Source organism: Molossus molossus, unplaced genomic scaffold (assembly GCF_014108415.1).
Source record: "Molossus molossus isolate mMolMol1 unplaced genomic scaffold, mMolMol1.p scaffold_m16_p_10, whole genome shotgun sequence".
Classification (NCBI taxonomy): domain Eukaryota; kingdom Metazoa; phylum Chordata; class Mammalia; order Chiroptera; family Molossidae; genus Molossus; species Molossus molossus.
The window spans coordinates 96,572,180-96,594,540 of NW_023425345.1; the positions used below are offsets into that span (position 1 = coordinate 96,572,180).

Consider the following 22,361-nt stretch of genomic DNA (forward strand, 5'->3'; position numbering starts at 1 on the left):
GGGCTCATGTGTTCTCTCTGCACTCTCTCCTGTGGTTGATCACTATGCCCATCCTCGTCCCGCCACCACTGGGTTTCCTGCCCCTTTTGCCTGATGTCCGGCTGTCTTTCTCTGTCACTGTCCAGGACGTTAGCAGATGTAAAAAATCATCAGGTATCATTTACATGTTCTATTTTGAGAGTGGTAGAATGCTGCTACTTCTTTTTTCCCCCCAAATAGACTAATATTTGGAACAGTTCTAGGTTCACAGCGAAACTGGGGGGAAGGTACAGAGAGTTCCCTCACTCTCCACCCCGTCCCTCTGCACACATGCACGGCCTCCTCATCGTCACCCCCTCCCCCTGAGTGGCACCTTTGCTGCAGTCGGTGACCCTACGTTGGCACGTCATGGCCCAGAGTCCACAGTTTGTGTAAAGGCTCACAGTTGTATATTCAGTGGCTTTGTACAAATGTACCTCCTAGTTCAAATAGTCTTACATATACGGAATTCAAAAAGCATTATCATTTTCTGCAGTTGACATCAAGACTTAGGGCTTATTAAATGCAGGCTCTAGGTTTGAGAAGGGGCGTATGCCACTTAGCTCTTTGGAGAAAAGAACTTTGTCTAACTTAGCTCCATTCCCACCCCACAAATTCCACCGGCGTTGCCAGCCCGAGGCTCTTGGGCTCTCGGTGGTTAGGGTTAGGGCTGGGTTGAAGGTCGGAGGTGCAAAGACTGCCCCACTTTTTCCAGAGGACAAGTAGTTACATTTGGCTTATGTAGTGGATTGGCAGTCAGATGACCTTTGTTCCAGGCACAGGTAACAGGTAAAGCGCAGGTCTTATTAACATCATTCTATTAGGCATCTTGGTCGTCATCCATTTTCAGCGGGGCATGAGCCCCCGATGCCTGGCCCTGCCGGAGCCGTAAGCTTGCTCTGAAATGTCAAAACTCCGACACGTCTCAGATTTCCTCTTGGTTCTGTTTCCCATTCCCACCTTCCCCGCAGCAGAGGCCAGGCAGCTGTTTTGAAACACTAGTGAAATTTGCAGTGGAGAACAATAAATGTATGTTCAGTTCGAGGAAGGCAGACACTCCTGAGAGGGTCTTGGTGACCTTAATAAAGCATTTCAAGGAAACAGAGTATCAAATTAAAGCCTTTTGTGCTAAAAACATTAAGGTATTCTAATGCGTTATTCTAATCCCTGTTTCAGCCTGGGAACAGAGGGATCTAATATCTTTTATTTAAATCCCAGCCTTCCTAGACCTCTCCATTCTTTTCAGCCTGGTACAGGAAGAAACAGACCATAGCCAGTAGATTTCAGTGACTAGAAAACTGTACGTCATTCACAACATACAACCTATTAAATTTTGAGATGAAATGCGGTTGCCCAGATCTTAATATATTCTACATCCATTAGTGGGGATGTGAGATTTTCAGAAGCTACAGTCCCATCCGAGTGCCACTCGGATAGCTGTTCCCGGCATGTGATCAAGTTGTCCTGGACACAAGTCCAGATGCATGCGTTCTGAATCCCCAAGCAGGGGATACTCATTTCAAAGTGGGCCCTTTCTTGGCTGCGGAGTAAACCGATCTCGCGCGGACGGGGTGTCCTCCCTTTTTCTGAGAGCGACTCACAAAGGCTCAGCTGCACAGGCAGCGTCTCTAGACACAGCGCAGGATCAGGTTATAGGGTTTCGTTCGGTTAATAAAGAATATCAAGTTCCTGCTCGCCTTACCACTGCCCAGTGGGTGGACAGGAGAGAATGATCACAGGACAGTGAAGGCAGTCACCGGTCATGGAGTAATTAAGATCGGTGACAAATATACGGCCTCATCCCCGAATTAGTTGTTAGAGTTCCTTCCCTTTAAAATTCTTGTTTGTCGAGGAAAGTTTTAGAGTCTGAAACCCAGGTTTAGAGGCCATAGAAGAGTGACTTCTGGTTATAAGATATCTAAGAATCATTTCTGTTTAAGCTCTGGGTCATGCATTCAAGGTGAAAGTACAGAATACTTATTAAAACACTGGCAAGATTGTTTTTCAAGGTCAGTACTAAAAAGAGGCAAGACTAGATGTTGTGGAGGAGGGTGTCTAGGGGGAGAAAGGAGAAACATCTGTAACAAAAATAAATTAATAAAAAAATGCAAACAATAAATAAATAAATGCTAGAATTACCAAAAAAAAAAGGACTAGCTCTTGTGCTCTGTGTGTGTGCGTGTGTGTGTGTGCGTGTGTGTGCGTGTGTGACACTAAGATAATCAGTTACCCCTTCATGATTTATGTTACGATTAAGTATCGAATGGGTTAAATGAACCTTTTAAACAACAAGGAGATTATTAGTAGTAATTGTAATAAATTGTTACAGTGGAAAGTTTATATAAGTAGTATTTTTTAAAAGCTCTCACGTTCTCTCCTGCTGTTGTCCCCTCTCCTCCCTCCTCTCCACCATCTCTGCCCCCCTCCCTCCCTCCCACCTGCCCCTCCAGCCCTTCTCCCCCTTGGTGGAGTGTGCAGGAGAGCTCAGCTCCTGTCTGCGGAAGCTGAGTCATGCCCAAAGAGCGTATTCTGGAATGTGGAAACAGTTAACCTTAGCATTTTTTTAAAATGAACACCTATACCATTGTAAAAACTAATCTGCGTACTAATAGGATTCCTTGGATTTTAAGGTTTCTGCAGTTTGAATTTAATATAGGCATGTATATATACACACATGTTAAATTTCTAAAGTGATCACAGAACTGCACCGTCGAGGTATAAAGCAAGGCGATGGCGCAGCTGCCTGCGCGCCCCCCTCACCGGGCACAGCCAGGCTTTCCCGCTCTCTGCATGCGGCGTGCGTCCGCCTCGGCGTACTCGCGGGGAGACAGCCTTGGGCTGATACCGGTAAAATACTCGAATGTTATCAAAGCATGTATGTTTGGGTTTTTTTTTTTTCTTTATTGATTTTTAAAGTGAGAGGAAGGGAGAAAGAAACATTAATGAGAGAGAACTTCGACTGGCCACCTCCTGCATGCCCCCCACTGAGGATCAGTCCCACAGTCTGGGCATGTGTCCTGACCAGGAATCGAACCAGCAACCTCTCGGTACATGGGTCGACGCTCAACCACTAAGCCACACCGGCCAGGCAAAGCATGTATGTTTTATCTTACCAAAATGAGTAATGCCGACAGTACATCTGGATTCTCAGATTAGTGGCTCAACCAATCCTGTGACATACTGACCTGTATTTCACATGGGTCACATGAAGGTTCATGGCTATTTCATGCAAATGTTTATCACTGATAATGAGATATAGGTCCATCATTTTATTTAATCAGCAAGTTAAATGCTTACTCTACTAGGCATTGTATTGAATAGGCATTAACAGTACAAAGGTACCGACGTATTTGAGACTGTGAAAGGTGTGATCTTAGACTTAAATCATTGTGCAAAGCACAACTACATGGTGAGATGCTTAAGTACAAAGACTTGGCTGGATGATTGGCATCACCTGACATCCCTGAGACCCTCTGTAGAGACTGGTAGGCCAGTGTCTGGTAAGCCCTCAAAGTGCTTGTGCAAGATGATCCGCAGGAGCTGGCTCCTGGCTTCTGGAGTCAAAGCACTGGGACGGGAAGAGCCAGGGGACTACAAGGGCCAGGCTTACGTGCCAGCCTTCCCGGAGGGCCCGTGTGAAGCCAAGCTGTAGCCAGCTCTGTGTCACTAGCTCAGTGTCACCGAAGGGCTGTCACAAGAAGCCTGCAATAAGCCCAGAACGTTTCTAAGGCCATTGGTAGGAAAGTCCAGACCACTGGCGTGTGTGACTAGGCAACTTGCAGGGTCCGTCCCTAGGTCACAGGAAAAGTGGGGTGTTTGAACTCTTTTCTGAGGGTGATACATTTCTACCTCATGGAGGTGCCCATTTGCATCCCTCCCCTTCTCTCCGTCTACGAGGAGAAGTGGTCTTTCACCATCACACACTGACGGCATGTTCCAGGTCTGTCGCTTACAAGGAAGTTAACGTATTTTTGTTTAAGTGGAACTATATTCTTTCCTATGGTTTGTAGTTATGCTTAGAGATGTGATTGAGTCTTAGGTTCATGACTTTGGTATTAGTCACCACTTGTTGACTCTCCACCAGATTAGATTTAGAACGGGAGGGCGGGAGGGATGGGTAGGAACAGAATAAAAAGTGAAGGTGAGAGAGAGACACATAGTCCATGTAAGGGACAAAATCAATCATACTGAATAAATAGTTTATAGAAATAAATAAATCTATTGAATAAATTCGGAATCCATTCCTGAGATGTTGGAAGTCCATGAGGCTGCTGATGACATTAGGGAAAGAACAGCAACTGTGTAGGAAACCAATCCAGTGCTGTTCTGAAATGTTTACGGATTGAGAGACGTGATTCCATGGGAGGACCTCATAACACCCTGGTCCGCAGAGGAAGTGCTGGGACGGGTAGAAGCCCTCACTGCCATCGCAGCCGAGGCTAGGCACGCTCACCCCGCGTGTGTGTGCCTGTCGCTCGCGTGACCACTAGGTGTACGGGCTGCGCTCAGACCCACGGTCTCGTGGGTTGTACTTTCTCTGCGAGCACTCATTCTGCCTTCTCTTTTTCTTTTTTCTTTCTTTCTTTTTTGTTAATTCTCATCCAAGGATATTTTTTTCTACTGGTTTTTAGAGAGAGAGCAGAAGCAAGGGAGGCATGCAGGAGAGAGAGACAGAGAAACATTGACATGAGAGAGAGACACATCAATTGGTTGCCTCTTGCATGGGCCCCGACCAGGGCCAGGGATTGAACTTGCAACCCAGGTACTTGCCCTTGACTGGGAATTGAGCCCAAGACCCTTGGGTACAAGGACCGACGCCCTAACCTTGGAGCCACACCAGCCAGAGCTCATTCTGCTCTTTCTGACATGTTCTACTCGAGCCCCACCCTTGTGGGGCTGCCTTTCAGCCAGGCCCTGTAGCCCTTGCAGTCAAACCTGAACTGCTCCTGCAGCGGCTGTGTCCTTTCGAGGCACTATCTTGGTGGCTTCCTCGTGTATAATACAGCTCCTCGCTGTCTGTACGTGTTTGTAATGAGGGAGCGAGGTCTGCTTTAGCACCATTGAGTGGTAGAGTGTACATCTCCCTTGTTTGTGCCCACACATAAGCTGCCTGTTGGGTTCACCTAGACTCCCCTTCCTTCCTCCTGCTGCCCCTCCGCTCAGTCTCCTGCCTGTGACTGTGCTCTAGGGGCTGCCCACATGATCTGCTCCTGGAGCTCGGGGCTCCAGTGAGATGTACCAAACACTGAGATGAGATCGGATTGGAGAGAGTCACACATTTTCAGGTCAGAGCACAGGTGTGGGACATTCCAGATGGGTAACTGTCCAAGGCCTGGACACTAAATGCATCAAAGAGAGAGCACAGGGCCTGGCACCAAGAGGTCGCCAGTTCAATTCCCGCTCAGGACACATGCCCAGGTTGTGGGCCTGATCCCCAGTGGGAGGCATGCAGGGGGCGGCCAATCGATGTTCTCTCTCATCACTTTCTCTCTCTCTCTCTCTCCCTCTGTCTTTAAATTCAATAAAAAAATTTTTTTAAAAGAGAGCACAGAAGTTGGAAGGTGGTGTTGGTCAACCAGTGGCAACATATTAGATAGATACATAGGATAGTTTATTTTAGGTTTTAGACTCATACGTTAGGTGTTTATATATCTACAAACTCTGCACAAGACTTTTTGAAGGTGCTGCAATTTTTCAAACATTTTGGATCACTGGCTGCTATAAGAAATAAGGTATAATGTGTTATATCAATGGTTTTTAATCAAAGGAAATCTCTTTCATAAGGATATTATCTTTCAATTCACAGGGAGGTGAATACTTTCACAAATGAAGTCATGTATGTTGGTTTCTGCACCATTTTTAAAAAAACACAGCTTAGGAGTCCTGTGTATCTTAGTCTTAGTGATTCCCCTCTCTCCCTTTTATGTGAGATGCTCAGATGGGAAGAGTGTCTTAAATGAAATCCCAACCTAAATTTGTAATTACTAGTTTGGGTTTAAAAGCAAAAAAAAAAAAAAAAAAAAGAACTTACATATGCAAAGCACAAAGGAAGGGAGCAGAATTCGGTGTTGCTGTTAATTAATCGTTGCACGTCAGCCTGGGGAACTCTGCCCGTGCCCCGTGCTGCGGGAACGCAGGCCGAGCTGATGAAAACGCTTCGAGAGAGAGCTCGCGATCCTGTCCAGATCAGTGCTGGCTGCCCCCGGGTCCGTGGCACGCAGCACATCCCCGGACCTCGGCGAAACGAACGCTCTCGGGACCCACCCGGACTGCCCCAATCAGAATCCGTCCTTTTACCGACTCGCTAGATGGTTCTGGTGCTCGTTAAAGTTTGAGACTCAGTGATCTAGGCCAGTGGTCTTCAAATCTCTTCTTTAGTCATGAGGGATAAAGTACAGTTCTATCTATTTGGAATAAAGAAGTTTTGAAGTGCAGTTAGTGAAAGTATGTCGTGAATCTGGTTAATTAGAAAGAGTCGTGGCTCTGGTCAAAGTTCTCTTGGGTGCCCCTGGGCAGAGTCCTTTCACTGTCTAGCTCAGGTGGGCTCAGTTTACATGTCAGTATTGGGGGCTCAGCCCCTCTGTGACAAATGGAGCAGCTGAGCTCTGAGAAGAGAAAGGACTTATTTGTTAAATGATATTGCAAGATTGGAATTTAAAAACTCGCTCTGAGACCAGGGCTTTTGTAGATCAGATAAATGAATGCATGATCGGGAATCTTATAAAAGCAGTTACCAATGGTTATATTTCAGTGTTATATTTGAAATACCTCTACAAAGTGAGTTTTAAATTTTCAGGAACACATATCCCATAAACGAGATCTTACAGAATACGGAATCTTTGTTTGAAAGTCTCAAAAGGAAAACTTATTTTTTATTTTACAATCTCATGTGTTTGCCAAAAGAAAGTGGGTAAAATAACCTCTCTAGTTGCTTAAAGATATTTGAATTTCTCTTTCTATTTGTAATTCACCAAAATATGGTAGAGAAGTATCCTAAGCACCCAGCTTGGCTCGGGTGTGGATGGGAACCTTATTTTATGGATTGGATGTGTTATATGCTGGGAATACTTATTAAGTGTGGCATGTGATTTCAGGTCGCAAATTAAGATTTTGAAAGAGCTGGTTTGTGCTTTGCGGTCGCTGGGCGTTCTAAAATAGTCCGCGAGGCTGAAGCGTGGTGGTGCCCATTCAGTGCTGTAGAATTAGCTGTCTGCCATCTGTTGTGGGCCCCTAGTGTGTGCTAGAGCTATGTTTTCTTGAGGCATTACAGTCGAGGGCATCATAAATCCTTGATGAGAATTTCATGCTTCTAAAACACGGGATCATGACTTAGTTTATATACCCCGTCAGGTTTTCTCTTAATGCTTGCTTTTTTGGGGAAAGGCGGCTGTTGGACTTTCAGAGATTTTACTTGAAGTCATCAGAATCATGACTTGACTCAACGTTCCTGAGAACCAAATCGCAAAGTGGCAGGCGTAGTGAGTGTGTTTGACCTGCTACTTGTCTCATGTTGGTCGGCTTATTGCTAAACCCCCTGATGGAACAGCAGCAACTTCAGCCTCCAAGAAGACCTTGAATTTGTTTAGCAACTTCTCTCCTCCACCACCACAACCCTTCAAACCTTCCACAGCACGGTGTCCGTGTGCCTGAGCCTCCTGTCCACGGGCTCTCCTGCTCCCCTTTCTTTCCAGACCACTGCAGCTTTGCTGATAAAGAGGCCAGCTTGCTTGATTATGTGGGTGGCCTGAAGAATCTCAAGGAGTTGCAGCCTCAGGCCAGCCCAGTGCTGTGTAAGGGTCTGCTCCGTGGTCTCGGGGATGGAGGAGAAGGGCTGGAGACTAAATGATGGCAGCACTCGGTGAAGGTCCACTTCAGCGGAGGAGTAATTGTACTTGAAGAGTGATTAATGTAACCACGGAGAGAAGTGATTAATGCAAGGGTTCCCAGATTCTCTGGATTAATGGTACCCCAGTGTCTCGGTAATTCCTTTGCAAAGCCCCTAGGCCAAAAGTAAAACTGAACAGTCTCTAACTGCTAAGCAGGCAAGATGAAACAATTGAAGAGTATTTATGTCCTAACAACTTAGCAGACATTTGAAACAATCATCCACTAACATGAAAGAAATACTTTCTTTTATTGTCGAATAATTACAATCACTTACCAATCACATGGTAGGGCGCACCTGCTGACCACGGTGCAATCCTTGGAAACGAGAGGACGCTGCCTCCCTCATTTCCTGTTCGACATCCATGTTTTTCACAGTATATTTGCTTTTTATCATAGCAACCATGACAACTCGGCTTCCCCAAGATTTATCATGCAAAGGAATGTAGCATGATCTAATGTTGAGACTATGGGCTACTTAGAGCTATTACTTTGTACCACTACCTGAGAGATGTTACTGTATTTATCCTGGTAATTTATCATTCCCCTTCCAGTACCCCAGGACACCTGCGCACACAGTTTGGGGACCATGGGTCAGGTGGCATGTGGTTCTCACGTGTCCATCCCCCCCGCCCCAACAACTGAGGTCTTGTGGGTGGGGTAGCAGATAATGTGTGTTTCGCACGTGCTAAGAAGCAGAATGGTTTCACATAAAAGTGCCACGACCATCTCGTGAAGGGGGTGGTTCTCATTTCCCCATTTCACTGACGAAAAGACAAGGCCTACAAACTTTGTGTCTCCTGCTGACAGAATTCGTAGGGGGCACAGGAAAAAGCCGTGCACGCTTCCTCCACGTTGAAGCCTAGGTCCTTTTCTCCAAGGGTATTTGAGCTCAGCTTCTGCTGAGTTCAGAAATAAAATGCGAAATCACATTTGCATAGCAGGTTAGAATTGGGAGCTGTGTCTGCCCGTCTCCAGTCAGAGATGTAATGAGAGACAGGACTGGAAAGATCAGCCCTTGGCTCCAAGTGTAGTTGCTCAAACTTGGAGGGAATGGACACAGTTGTATCTCTGTGTGTGACAATTGCTTGCGTTCAGTTGACAGGAAGCTCAATGATAAACAATAGTAACGTTTTCAGTAATTGTATTTTAAGCTACATTTAGGTCAGTCTGGCATCTGCTACCGGGGAGCTGGTGATTCTGCTCTGTTCTGCTCTCAGCTGTCTAGGAGCTCATACTTGGGAGCTATTTTCAGTTCTGAAGTATGCCTATTAAATAGTGGTCGAAGGACCGGAGACTGTTTAGCCAGCAGAAACTGAGCAGTGGGGAGAAGATGTGATAGGTGTCTTTATATTTCCACCTCCCTAATACTTGAAAGAAAAGTTACATTTGTTCTAGTCTAGCCCAGAGGGCACAATTAGTACTTTTTAACTGTGCTTATCAACAATAAATAAAGTAATAATAATAATTTTTTGTGGTTGCAACTACCCCAGGAGGCTATAAAGTCTTGTTACTGAAAATGGCTGGGAAAATTGCACACGAGTTCGTAGATCATACGACATGGCTTCAAGTGCCCTTTTTCCAACTTGCTGAATTTTATTTCTTTGTAACTGAGCAGGGGCTTTCGGAGTACCTATGGCTTTAAATCCAGCTTGCTGTCTCACCGAACACATTTCTTTCCAGAGTCGGTAAAATTTAATTTTCTTCTGGAAACAAGCATTTTTGTGGGTTGGCCGTATGAAAGCTCATAGTTCTCCTGGGAATGCCTTTGAGTGTCTATTCTAGTTTTTAAGTCCAGCCCCTGTGTGGCTGCAGCTAGTACCCCTGAGAACCCAGAAAGGTCTTTTACTGTGTGTTTGTGTGTGTGTGTGTGTGTGTGTGTGTGTGTGTGTGTGTGTTAGTGATTCAGTAACTTTCCCAAATCAGCTTACCAATTCAGAATTTAAAATGAAAATAAGTCAGTCCTTAGAAACTCATTGTTCTATTGTGTTTTTGTATTGTCTGATCTTATACTTGGGACAAACATTTCATATAATCATTTTTGCTCTGCCCAGCCGGTGTGGCTCAGTGGTTGAGCATCGACCCATGCACCAAGAGGTCGCCAGTTCGATTCGCGGACAGGGCACATGCCCAGGATGTGGGCCCAATCCCCAGGGGTCATGTAGGAGGCAGCTAATCGATGTTCTCTCTCATCAGTGTTTCTGCTCTCTCTCCCTCTCCCTTTTTCTCTCTCTAAAAATCAATAAAGAAAAAAAACTTTTAAATCAGTGTTGCTGTGCTTTAGACACCACAGATTTATATTGGGTCTTCTTCCCAGGTGACGAGGGCTTGCGAATAGTGGCCCACCTTCCTGATTTCTGTGGTGACAACCCCCTTAGGCAGAGGCTGCTCGTGTCTTCCCCTTGGGGCTCTGCTGCCACACATCAGCCCGAGTAGACCGCCCACCCCTAAGTCCCCTTCTCAAGTCCTCTGCCTTGGCTGCCCTTAGACGCCGTCTGTCTCGGGTGGAGTTGGAGAAGTCTTTCTTCTTTCCTCTTACTCTGGTCCTTTTACTGCATTTCTCAAGTCCTGCCACTTACTTTCCCTTCCGTGAAAGCAGATTTTATGGAAAATCCTCTTGCCAGCCCTAGGTTGTGAATGATGTACACCAACGCAAAAACGGGGTCTGTGCGGATTTGCTGGGAAGACATTTCCTCAGGCCTCCTCAGCCCGCTCCGCCCTGTCTCTCGGGAGGGCACACGTGCCCTGGGGGTGGCAGTGTGGCTCCCCTGAGCAGAGTGATCACACATGGCCTATGCTTTAAGTCAGTTCTGAGTTGTGCACTTCAGCTGTGAACTTGGCAAATACTTGAAAGCCACAAGCTACTGTTTTCTGAAAGCTTCTTTGCACACGAACATAAAATGTATGTATTGAATTTGGAAATTGTCCAGTGACTGCCCTTTTAATGCAGCTAAATGTAGATTACAGCTGTTTCCTCTGGAAAGATCAATACAGTCATAACATCTCTTTCTTCCCTTACAGAGTGTCTCCTCTGCAGAAGTCGGAGATCGTCGACGTGGTCAAGAAGCGGGTGAAGGCCATCACCCTCGCCATCGGGGACGGTGCCAATGATGTTGGGATGATCCAGACAGCCCATGTGGGCGTGGGGATCAGTGGCAACGAAGGCATGCAGGCGACCAACAACTCGGATTATGCCATCGCACAGGTCAGAGGCGTGGTTGACCGGCTGTGACATCCATGCTGTCCGCTGGCAGGGAGGCCTAGCTGGTGCTCCAGCCCTTCAGCCCAGCCCTGAGAACTCGCCACCCCTTGGCGGTTGCCATCTGGGTGAAACCACAGTGGTTTGAACTTCTGTCATCTTGCCCAAGACTTTGGAGGCCCTGTCCTGCCAGCTGTGGGTCGGCCAGGCTCTCTGTGATCTGGGCGAGCTGTCATTCCTGACAGACGGTCTCTGGTCCTAGTCCTGGTGATCGCTCACCTCCCGCTCGTGCGTCTGCTGCGTGTGCTCCTGCCGGGCTGTGCCCAGAGCGCCCACTTGCTGTGCTTCCCAGGTGGCATCTCTTTTCAGAGGTGCTGGAGCGTTCTCTCCTCAGGCGTTTAGGATGGGGAGAAGCAGTGGTTTACGGCTTCCCTTCTCTCTGTAGCTGTGGCAGGGCACTGCCCAGCGCCACTGCCGCGAGGTGAACTGAGAGCTGGGCGTGGGCCGTCAGCACCCACGGCAAGTGGCAAACAGCCTCCTGCACTTAGGATGGAGTGACTGTCCTCCACAGGGGCCCTGGCACGTTGCAGTTACTGCATGGGTGGCCGGAGGATACAGAAATGTCTGCTCCTTAACAAGAGCCAAAAGGTGAAGGGTCAGCCAACCTCCTGAGCCCTCAGGTACATATCTAGGCCGCTTGGCCTGCACGGTTATAGAGAAACTCTAGACTGATAGCGAACACAGGATGCTTCCGCTGCCCCCGGTGCAGTGTGTGTTGATCAGATCCTGCCTGTCTGCAGGTTCCCTAGGGTTTCTCCGATTTCTCCAGTGTCTAGTCTCTCGAAGGATGTGTTAACCTCAGTCACCTGAACACAAGCAATAGTGGCTCTTTCTCTCCTCACACTGAAATCTGGGGCTGCATTTAAAACAGGAAAGAGCTTCCAGTCACCCCAGGGCTGCAGGCTGGTCCTCTGAAGCTTTGGGGCTCTGCCTCCCCAAAGGAGGGTTCTGGACTAGATCACCGCTCGGATTCCCTCCCAGCTCGTGGTTCTCAAGCCCAGGGAGGAATTACAAAACCCTCCCGGCTCTGAAAAGTGCGTGAAATCAATCTTGCACCTTTGTTGATTCCAAATAAGTCCTCCAGGTAATTGCTCCAAGTAGGTAGAAGGAATTCTGATTTCACAGGTGGGGACACAGGGGTTCTTCTCGGTGGACCTGCCTCAGGTCGGAGCATCCAGGGTCAGAGAACACCAGACCTTGCATGTGGCCTTGGGGACTGGCCCCGCACACCTGCCGGTGTACTTTCCTGAGTCAACTCCTCCAAGGCCTGGGGGACCCACGCTTCCTGTAGTCTGTCAGTAAGTGTAGATGTTATACACCCCAGCATTATTAAATACTTGAGTTATAGCATCATATGGCTGGAAGGGATCTTTAAAGGTTTCCTAGGAGTTTCAGGCAAATATTTGTCTGTCTTTTTCTTTAAAATGTCTAGGGAAGGGCGATTCCATGACCTGAGTTATTGAAACTGCACAGTAATAGGATGTGGAATCCGGAGCAACTGCTCTCTTCAAATTAAAAGCATCAGAGAAGGGCAGAGAGAGGAGCAGGGCTTTCTAAGTCTGTTTAGGGGTTTTCTTGCCCCTCCAGCATAATAGTCCCCCCTGCCAAAGCAACTGATGAATGGCCCCACGTCTGTGGGTCTTCATTTCTCTTGTCCACAATCCTGTTCCTAACGAGGCAAAGGTCCCCTGATTTTAGGGCAGCAGCCTCTCCACCCAGCACTCTCTCCTCTAGAAGGACTGAGTGGGAAAGGCCAGGGTTCGATGAACCCCTTTGCCCCTAGTGGAATGATACATGTTTTTGGTTGACGTTAACAGCTTGTCTTGATCTGTTCATTTTAATGTGGATGAATCCATTTTGATTGGCTTTTTGAGAAAGTACCCTGAAGGCTTGTATACAAAAGAAGAAACTTTAGCTTCAATAATTGTCCTGGGAAAATTATGAACGAGGCAAAGCTCTGGCTCTGCTTCTTTCCAGCCTGCCCGTGCTCTCGTCCCCGGCAGCTCCCGGCTGACGGCCGTCCTGGTCTGCTGCCTTGCCCAGGGGCGGCCGTGCCGGCACCGGGAGCCCGCAGTGACCTGTTCTCCTCAGGAGAGAATCCCTCCTGCCCCGTACCTTCCTAATGTTTTCCGAACGACCTCGTGAAAACAGCATTTTGATTTAGAATATTATTTTTTCCTGGAAATAAATCATTGCAGCGCTAAAGCTGAGGCATTTGGGATGAGTCCAGCAGATGTTCTCTGTGCCCATTGAAGTGTAACATCAGGGGGTCCGGGTCAAATGCAGACTTCCTTTTTATTTGTCTAGGTAGTTATTTTATGATTCCCTATGCCCCCTGGGAATCCTTAATGAGCCTTTATGGGAAGTTTTATTTTTCCATATGCACCTACTCCTGCCATTTTGAAGTCATCATCTAGCTTTTGGAGTACGCAGATGAGGGACCCACCTCACCCCAATGTACCGGGAGAGCTCATTCAAAGGTTATGTCATATCGAACCAAATCCCCTTCTTTAAGGCTGATGGGAATTGTTATGTGGCTGCCTCTTGCAAAGAATTGTATTTTTAAAAAAATATTATATTCTGTTAGAGTCTTTTCTACAGATAGTTAAATTTAATTCCAGAAGTAATCTGAAATTAACAGGAAGTTTACAATGGCAAAAGAATTTCTAATGCTCGTAGACATGCTCAATGCAGCCTGATGACCTCTTTCAGGAGAGTCATGGGGTGGGGCTTGTGGACCAGCCTGGGACTCAGAGCAAGGCCGCCAAGGGGGAGCTCAACACTGGCGTGAGGCTCCCGGAGTGTAGAGAAGCCGTTCATTGAAACAGGACCTTCTTAGCAGTGCATTCATGCCAGAGCACAGTACAGTCCACAAAACAAAACAAAAAATCTCTTGCTGCCCTCCAGTTCAATGTTCACGCTCTTGAGGACCTCCATGAAACAGGACACCGAGGGCCAAGCCAGGCTCAGGGAGGCTGAGGAGTCTCCATGGGTGGTGCTCAAAGAACCGGGCCCGGAGCAATGGAGTGTTGCCTTGGGGTCGGGATGTAGCTGGCGTGCTGGCTGCTTGCTGGCGCTCTGTGTTCCCTGACTGCTCAGCGCTCTAGCAAGAGGTGCTCCGTGCTGGCTGGCAAAACGGAGGACAAGCGGGTGTACAAGTGGAGGCAGAGGGTGTGTGGGCCTCTGTGTGTCTCTGTGTGTGTGTGTGTCTGTGTGTGTCCATGTGTGTCTGTAACTCTGACCTGCAGGCTGACAGTGGAAATGGGTTGTACATAAATGTGTGTCCCCTTCCTCAGAAGAGGACCGTTGCACAAGTGACGTCGTCACTTGCTCCTGTTGTCACTAGAAAATCTGTGATTGAGGTGTCTGATTCATACTGTACTTTTCTTCCGGTTCAGGTGGTCACTTTCTTTTAATAATTAAGACCCTTTAAAAGCATTTACATGGACAGAATTTCATGAGAATAACAATTACCATCCAACTGCATATTTGGGGGAAACTATAATTATGTCGTTTTGAGAGCTGTTTAGCCCTACTCACTGGGCCCGGAAGCTTGGCCTTCAGTTCTCCCGAGTGAGTGGTTGTCTCTGTCATCTTGCCCGTCATTTCCTGCAGAGGACATGTTATGACCTTTATTCCTGAATGAGGGGCTCCTCTGAACTCAGTTTTCTTTTGGCAGTTTTCCTACTTAGAGAAGCTCCTGCTGGTCCACGGCGCCTGGAGCTACAACCGGGTGACCAAGTGCATCCTGTACTGCTTCTACAAGAACGTGGTCCTCTACATCATCGAGGTAGGCCTCCTCCCGAGGGCCGCTGCGGGGTTTCGGGTCACCGAAGGGTGGGTTTTATTAACGTAAAGCCAAAGAAAAGCCGTTGCTGTGACCTGTTGAAACCTGTGACACACATACTCTTTGAAGTTGGGGACATCTTCCAGATGTAGGTCCTCGTGCTGAGTAACTGAGGCCGGAGTCAGCGCCCTTCTTCTCTGCGCTTCCACGCCCACCCCGTCCCCGCCAGGTGGGCGAGGTCATCTCCACCCAGTGTCCACCATGGCCCTGCAGAGGTCGCTCACTCACACCCTCCTCCCAGGACCTAGGTGGCACTGTTCACACCTTTCTGAAGGGCACTGAGACCTCTCTAGGCAACCCAGTCGGTTTTCTCTTTCCTCAGAGAAAGGGCCTGACTCCTTGCTGTCGTTCTCGTGGAATTCTCCAGGCTCCTGAGCCTTTATTTATTGCTTCTGAGGTTTGGGGCGCTCCTGCTTGAATGGAGCAGGTGTGGAGGTGAGTGGAGACTGACCCAATAGGGTCATTATAAATATCTCAGTGAACTCATGGAGTTGTCAAACTGTCCTTCATGATGTAGACTCGGGTATAAGTAAAATAAAGGTGCTTGCTGGAGGAACGAGATGGGAGGGTGGGCCAGGAAAAGTGGAGAAGGCACTTTGCTCTCCATGGGAGTAAGTCACCTCATTCCTCCGTGAGAACAGCTCGCTGCAGAGGTGTGGCCTTGAGGCCATCATGACAATAGATTTCCTAAGGTGCTTAGAGAAGAGGAAGCAGGGGTCCCTCTATGGAGAAGTGGAAAAGCAATGTTAATGGTGTGTGGTGTTAATATCTCATTCGGTTATGGGTTACTTTGTGTCCGATTTCTCAGTTCTTGGCAGAAATAATAACCAAGGCATAGATCAGCGTTTTCTGATGTGGTTCCTTAAAATACTCGCTCAGATAATTTAGTAAGTGGTTTGCTGTGACCAACCATTTCTTTACCAGCTGGTCTTTTCTTTCCTTTGACGATTCAGGTCAAACATACAGGTTCCCATGACTCACTCTGTAAGTAAACTACTAACGAGGCGTTTTCCTGACTTGTACACACACATTGCTCATGGCAAAAGGCTGCCCCGGCAAATGGGGTGAAGGGTCTGAGACGTAGGAAAACCTGGGAGAGATGCATTTTCCTAACTTGTACGAAGGGCAGCTCCTTGCCTTGTCTGCTTATCTGGCGCTGTGATGTTTCGTTCAGTCCGCTCCCAGTAAGCGCTTTCAGATGTGTGGACGGACTTGGTGGTTTCTATCTCCGTCCCGTTCACATTTTTACAATTCCGTTCTGGCGCTTGAAGGATGCTTGTCCCCTCTTCCTGTGGCATTTTTCGTCTTTTGCATTTGTGATAGGAGTCACTCCTAAATGTCGCTGGGGTCACAGAGTGTTCGAGTCCCCGTTCCCACGCGTCATTCCAAGTTTCTCAAGCATTTTCAGCTCTGGTAGCTGTTGGCTTCACAAGGTTTCGTAATACTCTGGTTTTCCTCATGCTCAGCAAATTACAGATAGTCTAGACGTCTTATCAAGACATCCTCCATGAAGCTCCTACCCTTCAGCTTCCCAGAGCATCCTCGGGGCCCTCTCAGTCATTTACACCTACTATCTTGCCTTTTTTTTTTTTTTTTTTTTTTAACTTCAAGTGGGCCAAAGATCAGAAGAGTACAGTGGTAGTCTGTCTGGGAAATTCTATTTGGAATGAGGCCCTGAAAATGCCGTGTGAGTTCCTCACATTAATTTTTCATTTGTAGCTGGGCGACAGTGGCTAACTGGTCTCGTGTTAATGGCCTTTGAAAGCATTCTTTACAAAACTCCAGATAAATACATAAAACGTCTCCACCACCCTCTGCCCAATCTTCCAGTTAGTATTCCTCGGAGGTACTAATTTGGGAACCAAGAACACACAACCCTTGACTAAGCCGGCTGTCAGCGTGCCGACTCGGACGACGGCTGTTATTTCCAAATGACCTCTGTGGCGGCAGGGTGCACTTCAGACATCATTTTCAGAATAGGAAAGGACGTTTTGCATGCCAGTTTAGTGTGTTTTGAACCGAAAGATCAAAGCTGGTTGTAATTCGATTAGCTCATTTGCAATGAATAGTTTTGTATTCCGAGGGTTTTGTAATTAGGTGAGAATAAATTAAATATATTACGTATTTCTTTTAATTTTTTTTTTGATAACTTAAGGAAAAACCCTTTGCAATAGTTGGTATGTTCTCATTTCAAGTGTCCTCTGATATACATAACTATAAGTCATTGATAGAGTCTAAAAATAATTTGGCAATTGAAAAGATACGCACATGTGCACACACACACTTACGTAGTCTTCATCATTATATGAGGATATTATATGATTTGAATTACCAGTAAGGTTGTAGGGGAGAAATGTGAGCCCAGGATGTAATACAATCTACTCACTGGGTCTGCCAACCTGGAAAACTGGGTTTCTCTGTAGCAGGAATGGAATGCATGGCCATGTTCACATTGCCACACGCAGTACAAACTGACGGGCCAACCCCCTTAGGTATATCTTTATGACCTTTATGTCTGTATTTATAGAGAAATCAGTGTTTCTACATGAATGTGATCATGCTTTGTGATACGTTCTGCAATTCATGTTTTACTTATCAGTGTCTTTTGAGAGCATTCTGGGTCACTGCATATAGATCCATGGCATGGTATTTCACAGTCTAGTTCCCTACAATCTGTGTAACCATTTCTGTGTTGATAAACATTTAAGTCATCTCCAGTTTCATCTCCAAAAAGCCTTGTGGAAAATCAGCTGCCCATCAATATTCTACGAACATGATATTGATGTAATTAGACCATTTTCACCACAGTGCCTTGCAAATAACGCATGCTCAGTGTATGTGTTATTATCTGTTCCACGGTTCTCTGCTGCTGACAGAGCTTACACAGTGCTCGTTTGTTGTGCTACATAACAGACTAAAGGAACCTTGGAGTGATTTAAAAAAGAACAAAATGGTGAAATCAGTGATTTCATGGTGGCCCTTTTAATAGGTAAAAGTACAAATACATGTAGCCTTTGCTCTCCATCACCTTTGCTACTGCCTTTGATTTAGTACTTTTTACCCGATGGTGAAAAACTGCTAGTTTTGTCCCTCAATCACCTGTAATGCAGTCAGGATAAACTTTGTGGAACCCATGTCTGACCCATCCCAGTGGCTGGCACAGTGTCTAGAACATTGATGCTCAAAAATGTTGGCAATGAGCCCTGGCTGGTTTGGCTCAGCGGTTAGAGCATCGGCCCGCGGACCAGGGAGCCCCGGGTTCAGTTCCCGCTAAGGGCTCGTACCTCCGTTGCAGTTTGTCTCCGGTCCTGGTTGGGTCATGCATGTGGGTGGCAGCTACTCGATGTGTCCCGTTCATGTCAATGTTTCTCTCTCTCTCTCTCTCCCTCCCACGCTATCTGAACAAAAAATGGAAAAAATGTCCTCGGGTGAGGATTTAAAAAAAAAAAAAATGTTGGCAATGAGTGAATGAACACCACCACCCTCTTCAACCTTCTCAAGGGCCCCTGTGTCTGGTGAAATCTCCATCTCTCCCTTTGTGCCGCCACCCCTTGTGGTCTGGGTCCCGATTGTCCCCAGCCCACTCCCTCTACATCCCTCCTTATTTTGCTTTTAATCAATGTTATTGAAGTATAATTAGTACACAGTAATATACACCTTTTTTGGTGTACAGTTCTGCGAATTAAAACTGTATTGTTATCATCAGAAACTAACCGGGACTGTGCCGTCTGCCTCCCGCAGACGGACAACAGTGTCCCAGAGTCCTGGAGCTCCGTCGTGGTGGTGGCACAGCGATGGGAATGTGCTTAATGCCAGCGAATCTTACACTTAAAAATGACTAAGATGGTAAACTTTATATGATGTGAATTTTGCCGCAATAAAAAAAAATGCTGAGGAATTTCAAAGGCATTCACAAGCTCTTTGCTCTAGTCACCGTGAAGGAAACAAATCCATCTCGACAGATCAGATGCTTTGGGGAGCTCACTGCAAGTTTGAAAAACAAACTTTACATGTAGTTTTGCTTTGTATTAAAACTAATTCAGTGCTAAGTTTCATGGTTGGGAGCCAGTGGACCGTATTTCTCAGAAGGTACAATCCTGTCGCAGCCGAGACAGCAGAGCCCCATGGCCTGGCCGGGCAGGTGGGATTCCCCCAGGCAGCGCTGTCTGTCTGCGTTGGGGGCGGGAAAAGGAACCACGTTAGCCAAGGCAAGGAGACAGGGCGAGAAGGGATAGAAGAATGGCCGAGGAAGGGGATCTGAAGAACTAGACCGCTCCTGGAAGCCGGGGGTCCTTTCCCCTTCTAGAACAGGCAAGTTACATAGTAAAAGCGATTTCAGAAAATTTGTCAATAAATAGGGCAGATGGTAAGCAGAGACCTGGGGCATAAATCACAACCTTTATGTAACTATTTCCCAATGTAACTGATAAGCAGAAAGGAAAGACCGATTTTTTTAAAACTTTCTCATTTTTAACAATGGAAGGGATTTTACCGTAAACACAGAGATTGGGGGTGGGGAGGTTAGGGAAGGATTCCTATAAACTTTTTAAGCCTGGACTTATGTGACCACTTGGTAATTCCTGAAGAGAAAGGTCAGTTAAATTCTTTAAAGCTCCCTACACTACTTAACAACCAGGAGATGGTTATTCAGAAATCCCTCGATAGGGTACGTTTGCAAAGCATAGGGTGAGCACTGGCAGCCTCTTCCAGGGATGCATTTCCCCGTCTTCCGAGTTCCTAGGAAATGGTGATTTGGAATGGATACAATTTTTCAGTCATAATACAATTCAAATAGAAAAGCAACAGGAAAGTTACTTAAAGATAACCTGTGTTCCAAAAACTAATACACGGTTGTCCTGTAAACTTGGGTGTAATATGAAGAAAATACACCCAGTTATCTTTGAAATAGAGATGCGACTTTGAAAATGTACTGTGATTAGTGGGCGGTTTCTAATACTGAGAAAAACCATAACATATAGATAACTGATGTGAAAAAATGGGAATTTTATACCATTTAGAGGGCCTGCTTATTTTGGCAACATATATAAAGAACTTTAATGATTTTTGGGGGTCATTAAACTGGTATGGACACAGGCCAGAAAATGGGATGCATATTTAGCATGGAGGTCTGGAAATATCACCAAACGAGAAATAGAGATTTAAACCATAGGAATTTTGAGGCCAAATGAAACCTAAACAACAACATTTAGTTGAAAGCTAGTGAAGACTTGTCAACATCTGATAAGCCTAAAATAGCCCAGCCAGCGCAAACCCTCAGCCCTAGAACAGCACAGGGCACGGGAGAAGCCGTACCAGCACTCTCTTTTCTGTGTCTTCAAACTAAGATGAATTCTAGTTCACGTATCAACTGCCATTCTAATCCAAAACATCTTCGAATTTCTTTTTTCTGAAAATGAGTACCTATTCTCTTTAGCTATAGCACAGCTTGTTTTTTTTCCTGTTGGACCTTTGAGAGGTTTCGGTTTTCTTCTCCATTTTCCGGGCCATCATTATTTGAAAACGCTGTATCTAAATTGCTGGTAGGCAGTCCCTCTTTTCATTTACGGTCTGATTGGCTTCGTGTTTGCGGAGCCTTAGTGAAACACGTTCACGCTCAGAGGTGCTGTGGATTTGATCAGAATGCTCCAAACCGGTGACTGTTTCCTCATAGTAATCCCGGCCACGTTGTAAATACTGTAAGAAAGTACGGACTTGGACCGATTTTGCTTTAAATGTTAAAATCAATAAAGAATAGATGTTTTAAACCATGATCAAAATTTTATCCAGTAACTTTTAGCTACACATGACTTAAATATTATACCCTGAAAACTATGTATTTCATTCTTTTTTTTTTTAAATTTTTTTGTTTATTGATTTCTAGAGAGAGAGGAAGGGAGAGGGAGAGAGAGGTAGAAACATCGATGAGAGAGAACGTTGATTGGCCACTTCCTGCATGCTCCCCACTGGGCATCGGGCCCACAACCTGGGCATGTGCCCTGACCGGGAATCCAGCCGGCAGGCTCGTGGTGCGTGGGTCAACGCTCAACCACTGAACCACACCGGCCGGGCTGTATTTCATTCTTGACACAAGAGCTCTCTTTATGGCAAAAGATAAAATTCCTGAAGGCTAAACATTTCTCCCCTGGCCAGTGCCTTGGCAGAGGTGACTTGATGTTTCCTGATATAAATTCACTATCTGAAGGGCTCGATTTACGGTCATGAACTTACTGTTAGTATGTTAATAGGTAAAGGTGATTGAAAAGCTCAATTAACATATGGACCTTTCTGTAAAGGCTGCGGCTTTATCAAACACAAAACCATCCACTTCCTATTAGAAGTCTGTGCAGGCGGAATGCCAAGTCTGGGGGCAGCACCCCCAGCTCCCGGTTCGTGGTGGGTGGCGTGGTGTGCGCGCGTGGGAAGTGCTGCAGTGGTTGTGCAGTTGTCATGGCCGGTCCAGGAACATCCCAGCTTGCAGAGCCCCGATTTCCTGGGCGGTTCCTATTGTGTGCTGGTGGTCGTTGTTGAGCTGTCATTACAATTTCAGTGGGTTAGAAGGAAAACTGTTTTTAGAAAGACTTCCCCTGGGGCAATTAGAAATGGGAGTTAACTAGAAATAGAAACATTCTTCTTTTTTTTTTTCTTTACCCGAGGGTATGTTTTCATTGATTTCAGAGAGAGAGGAAGGGAGAAAGAGAGAGAAACATCCATGTAGGAGAGAAATATTGATCAGTTGCCTCTCGTACAAACCCCGAGTGGGGATTGAACCCAGAACCTGAGTATGTTCCCTGACTGGGAATCGAACCGTCAGCCTTTTGTGTACAGGACAATACTCCAACCAACCGAGCCACCTGGCCAGGGCAGACACGTTCTTTTTTCTTTTTTTTTTAATTTTCCTGTATTATTATTATTTTTAATTAATTAATTAATTTTTGTTACAGATGTTTCTCCTTTCCCCCCCAGACACCCTCCTCCCCATCCCGCCCCTCACCCCACCCCCAGACACGTTCTTAGTAGTACTTCCCTTTCTCATGCACCCTCATTCTCCAAGCCAGGCTCTTGCGGGTTGTGGGATGAGGATGAACGAGCAGAGCCCTTGCTCTTGGAATTGAGCAGGGCTTGCAGACAGGAGGTCCCGGCACGAAGAAGGGTGCTCCGGTGCGGGCTCGGAGGAAGGCGGCCTGCAGTGAGCGCTCAGAAGTGCCGTGCCCCGGGTGGGCGGGGGGGCTCCGGCTTCCAGGATGAGATGAGTCAAGACCAGAAGAATGAAAGGAGCTGATCAGAAGGGGCTGGAGGAGAGGATTAGGTCAGGCCGCACCTGTCTTTCCCATCCACCCTCTCCGTTCACCCCAG

The 22,361-nt window shown here is 46.6% G+C and overlaps 1 protein-coding gene across 1 annotated transcript in view; it reads left to right on the forward strand.

Annotated features, from left to right (window-relative positions):
* The first annotated feature begins 3,544 nt into the window (after positions 1-3,544).
* LOC118623815 (phospholipid-transporting ATPase IB-like) overlaps positions 3,545-22,361 on the forward strand; it is a 230,623-nt gene continuing 211,806 nt past the window's right edge. Inside the window, exons 1-3 of the mRNA XM_036251559.1 lie at positions 3,545-3,666; positions 10,924-11,107; positions 14,841-14,951. Of these exons, the coding sequence (XP_036107452.1) occupies positions 3,545-3,666; positions 10,924-11,107; positions 14,841-14,951 (417 nt within the window). The remainder of the gene's footprint in view (positions 3,667-10,923; positions 11,108-14,840; positions 14,952-22,361) is intronic.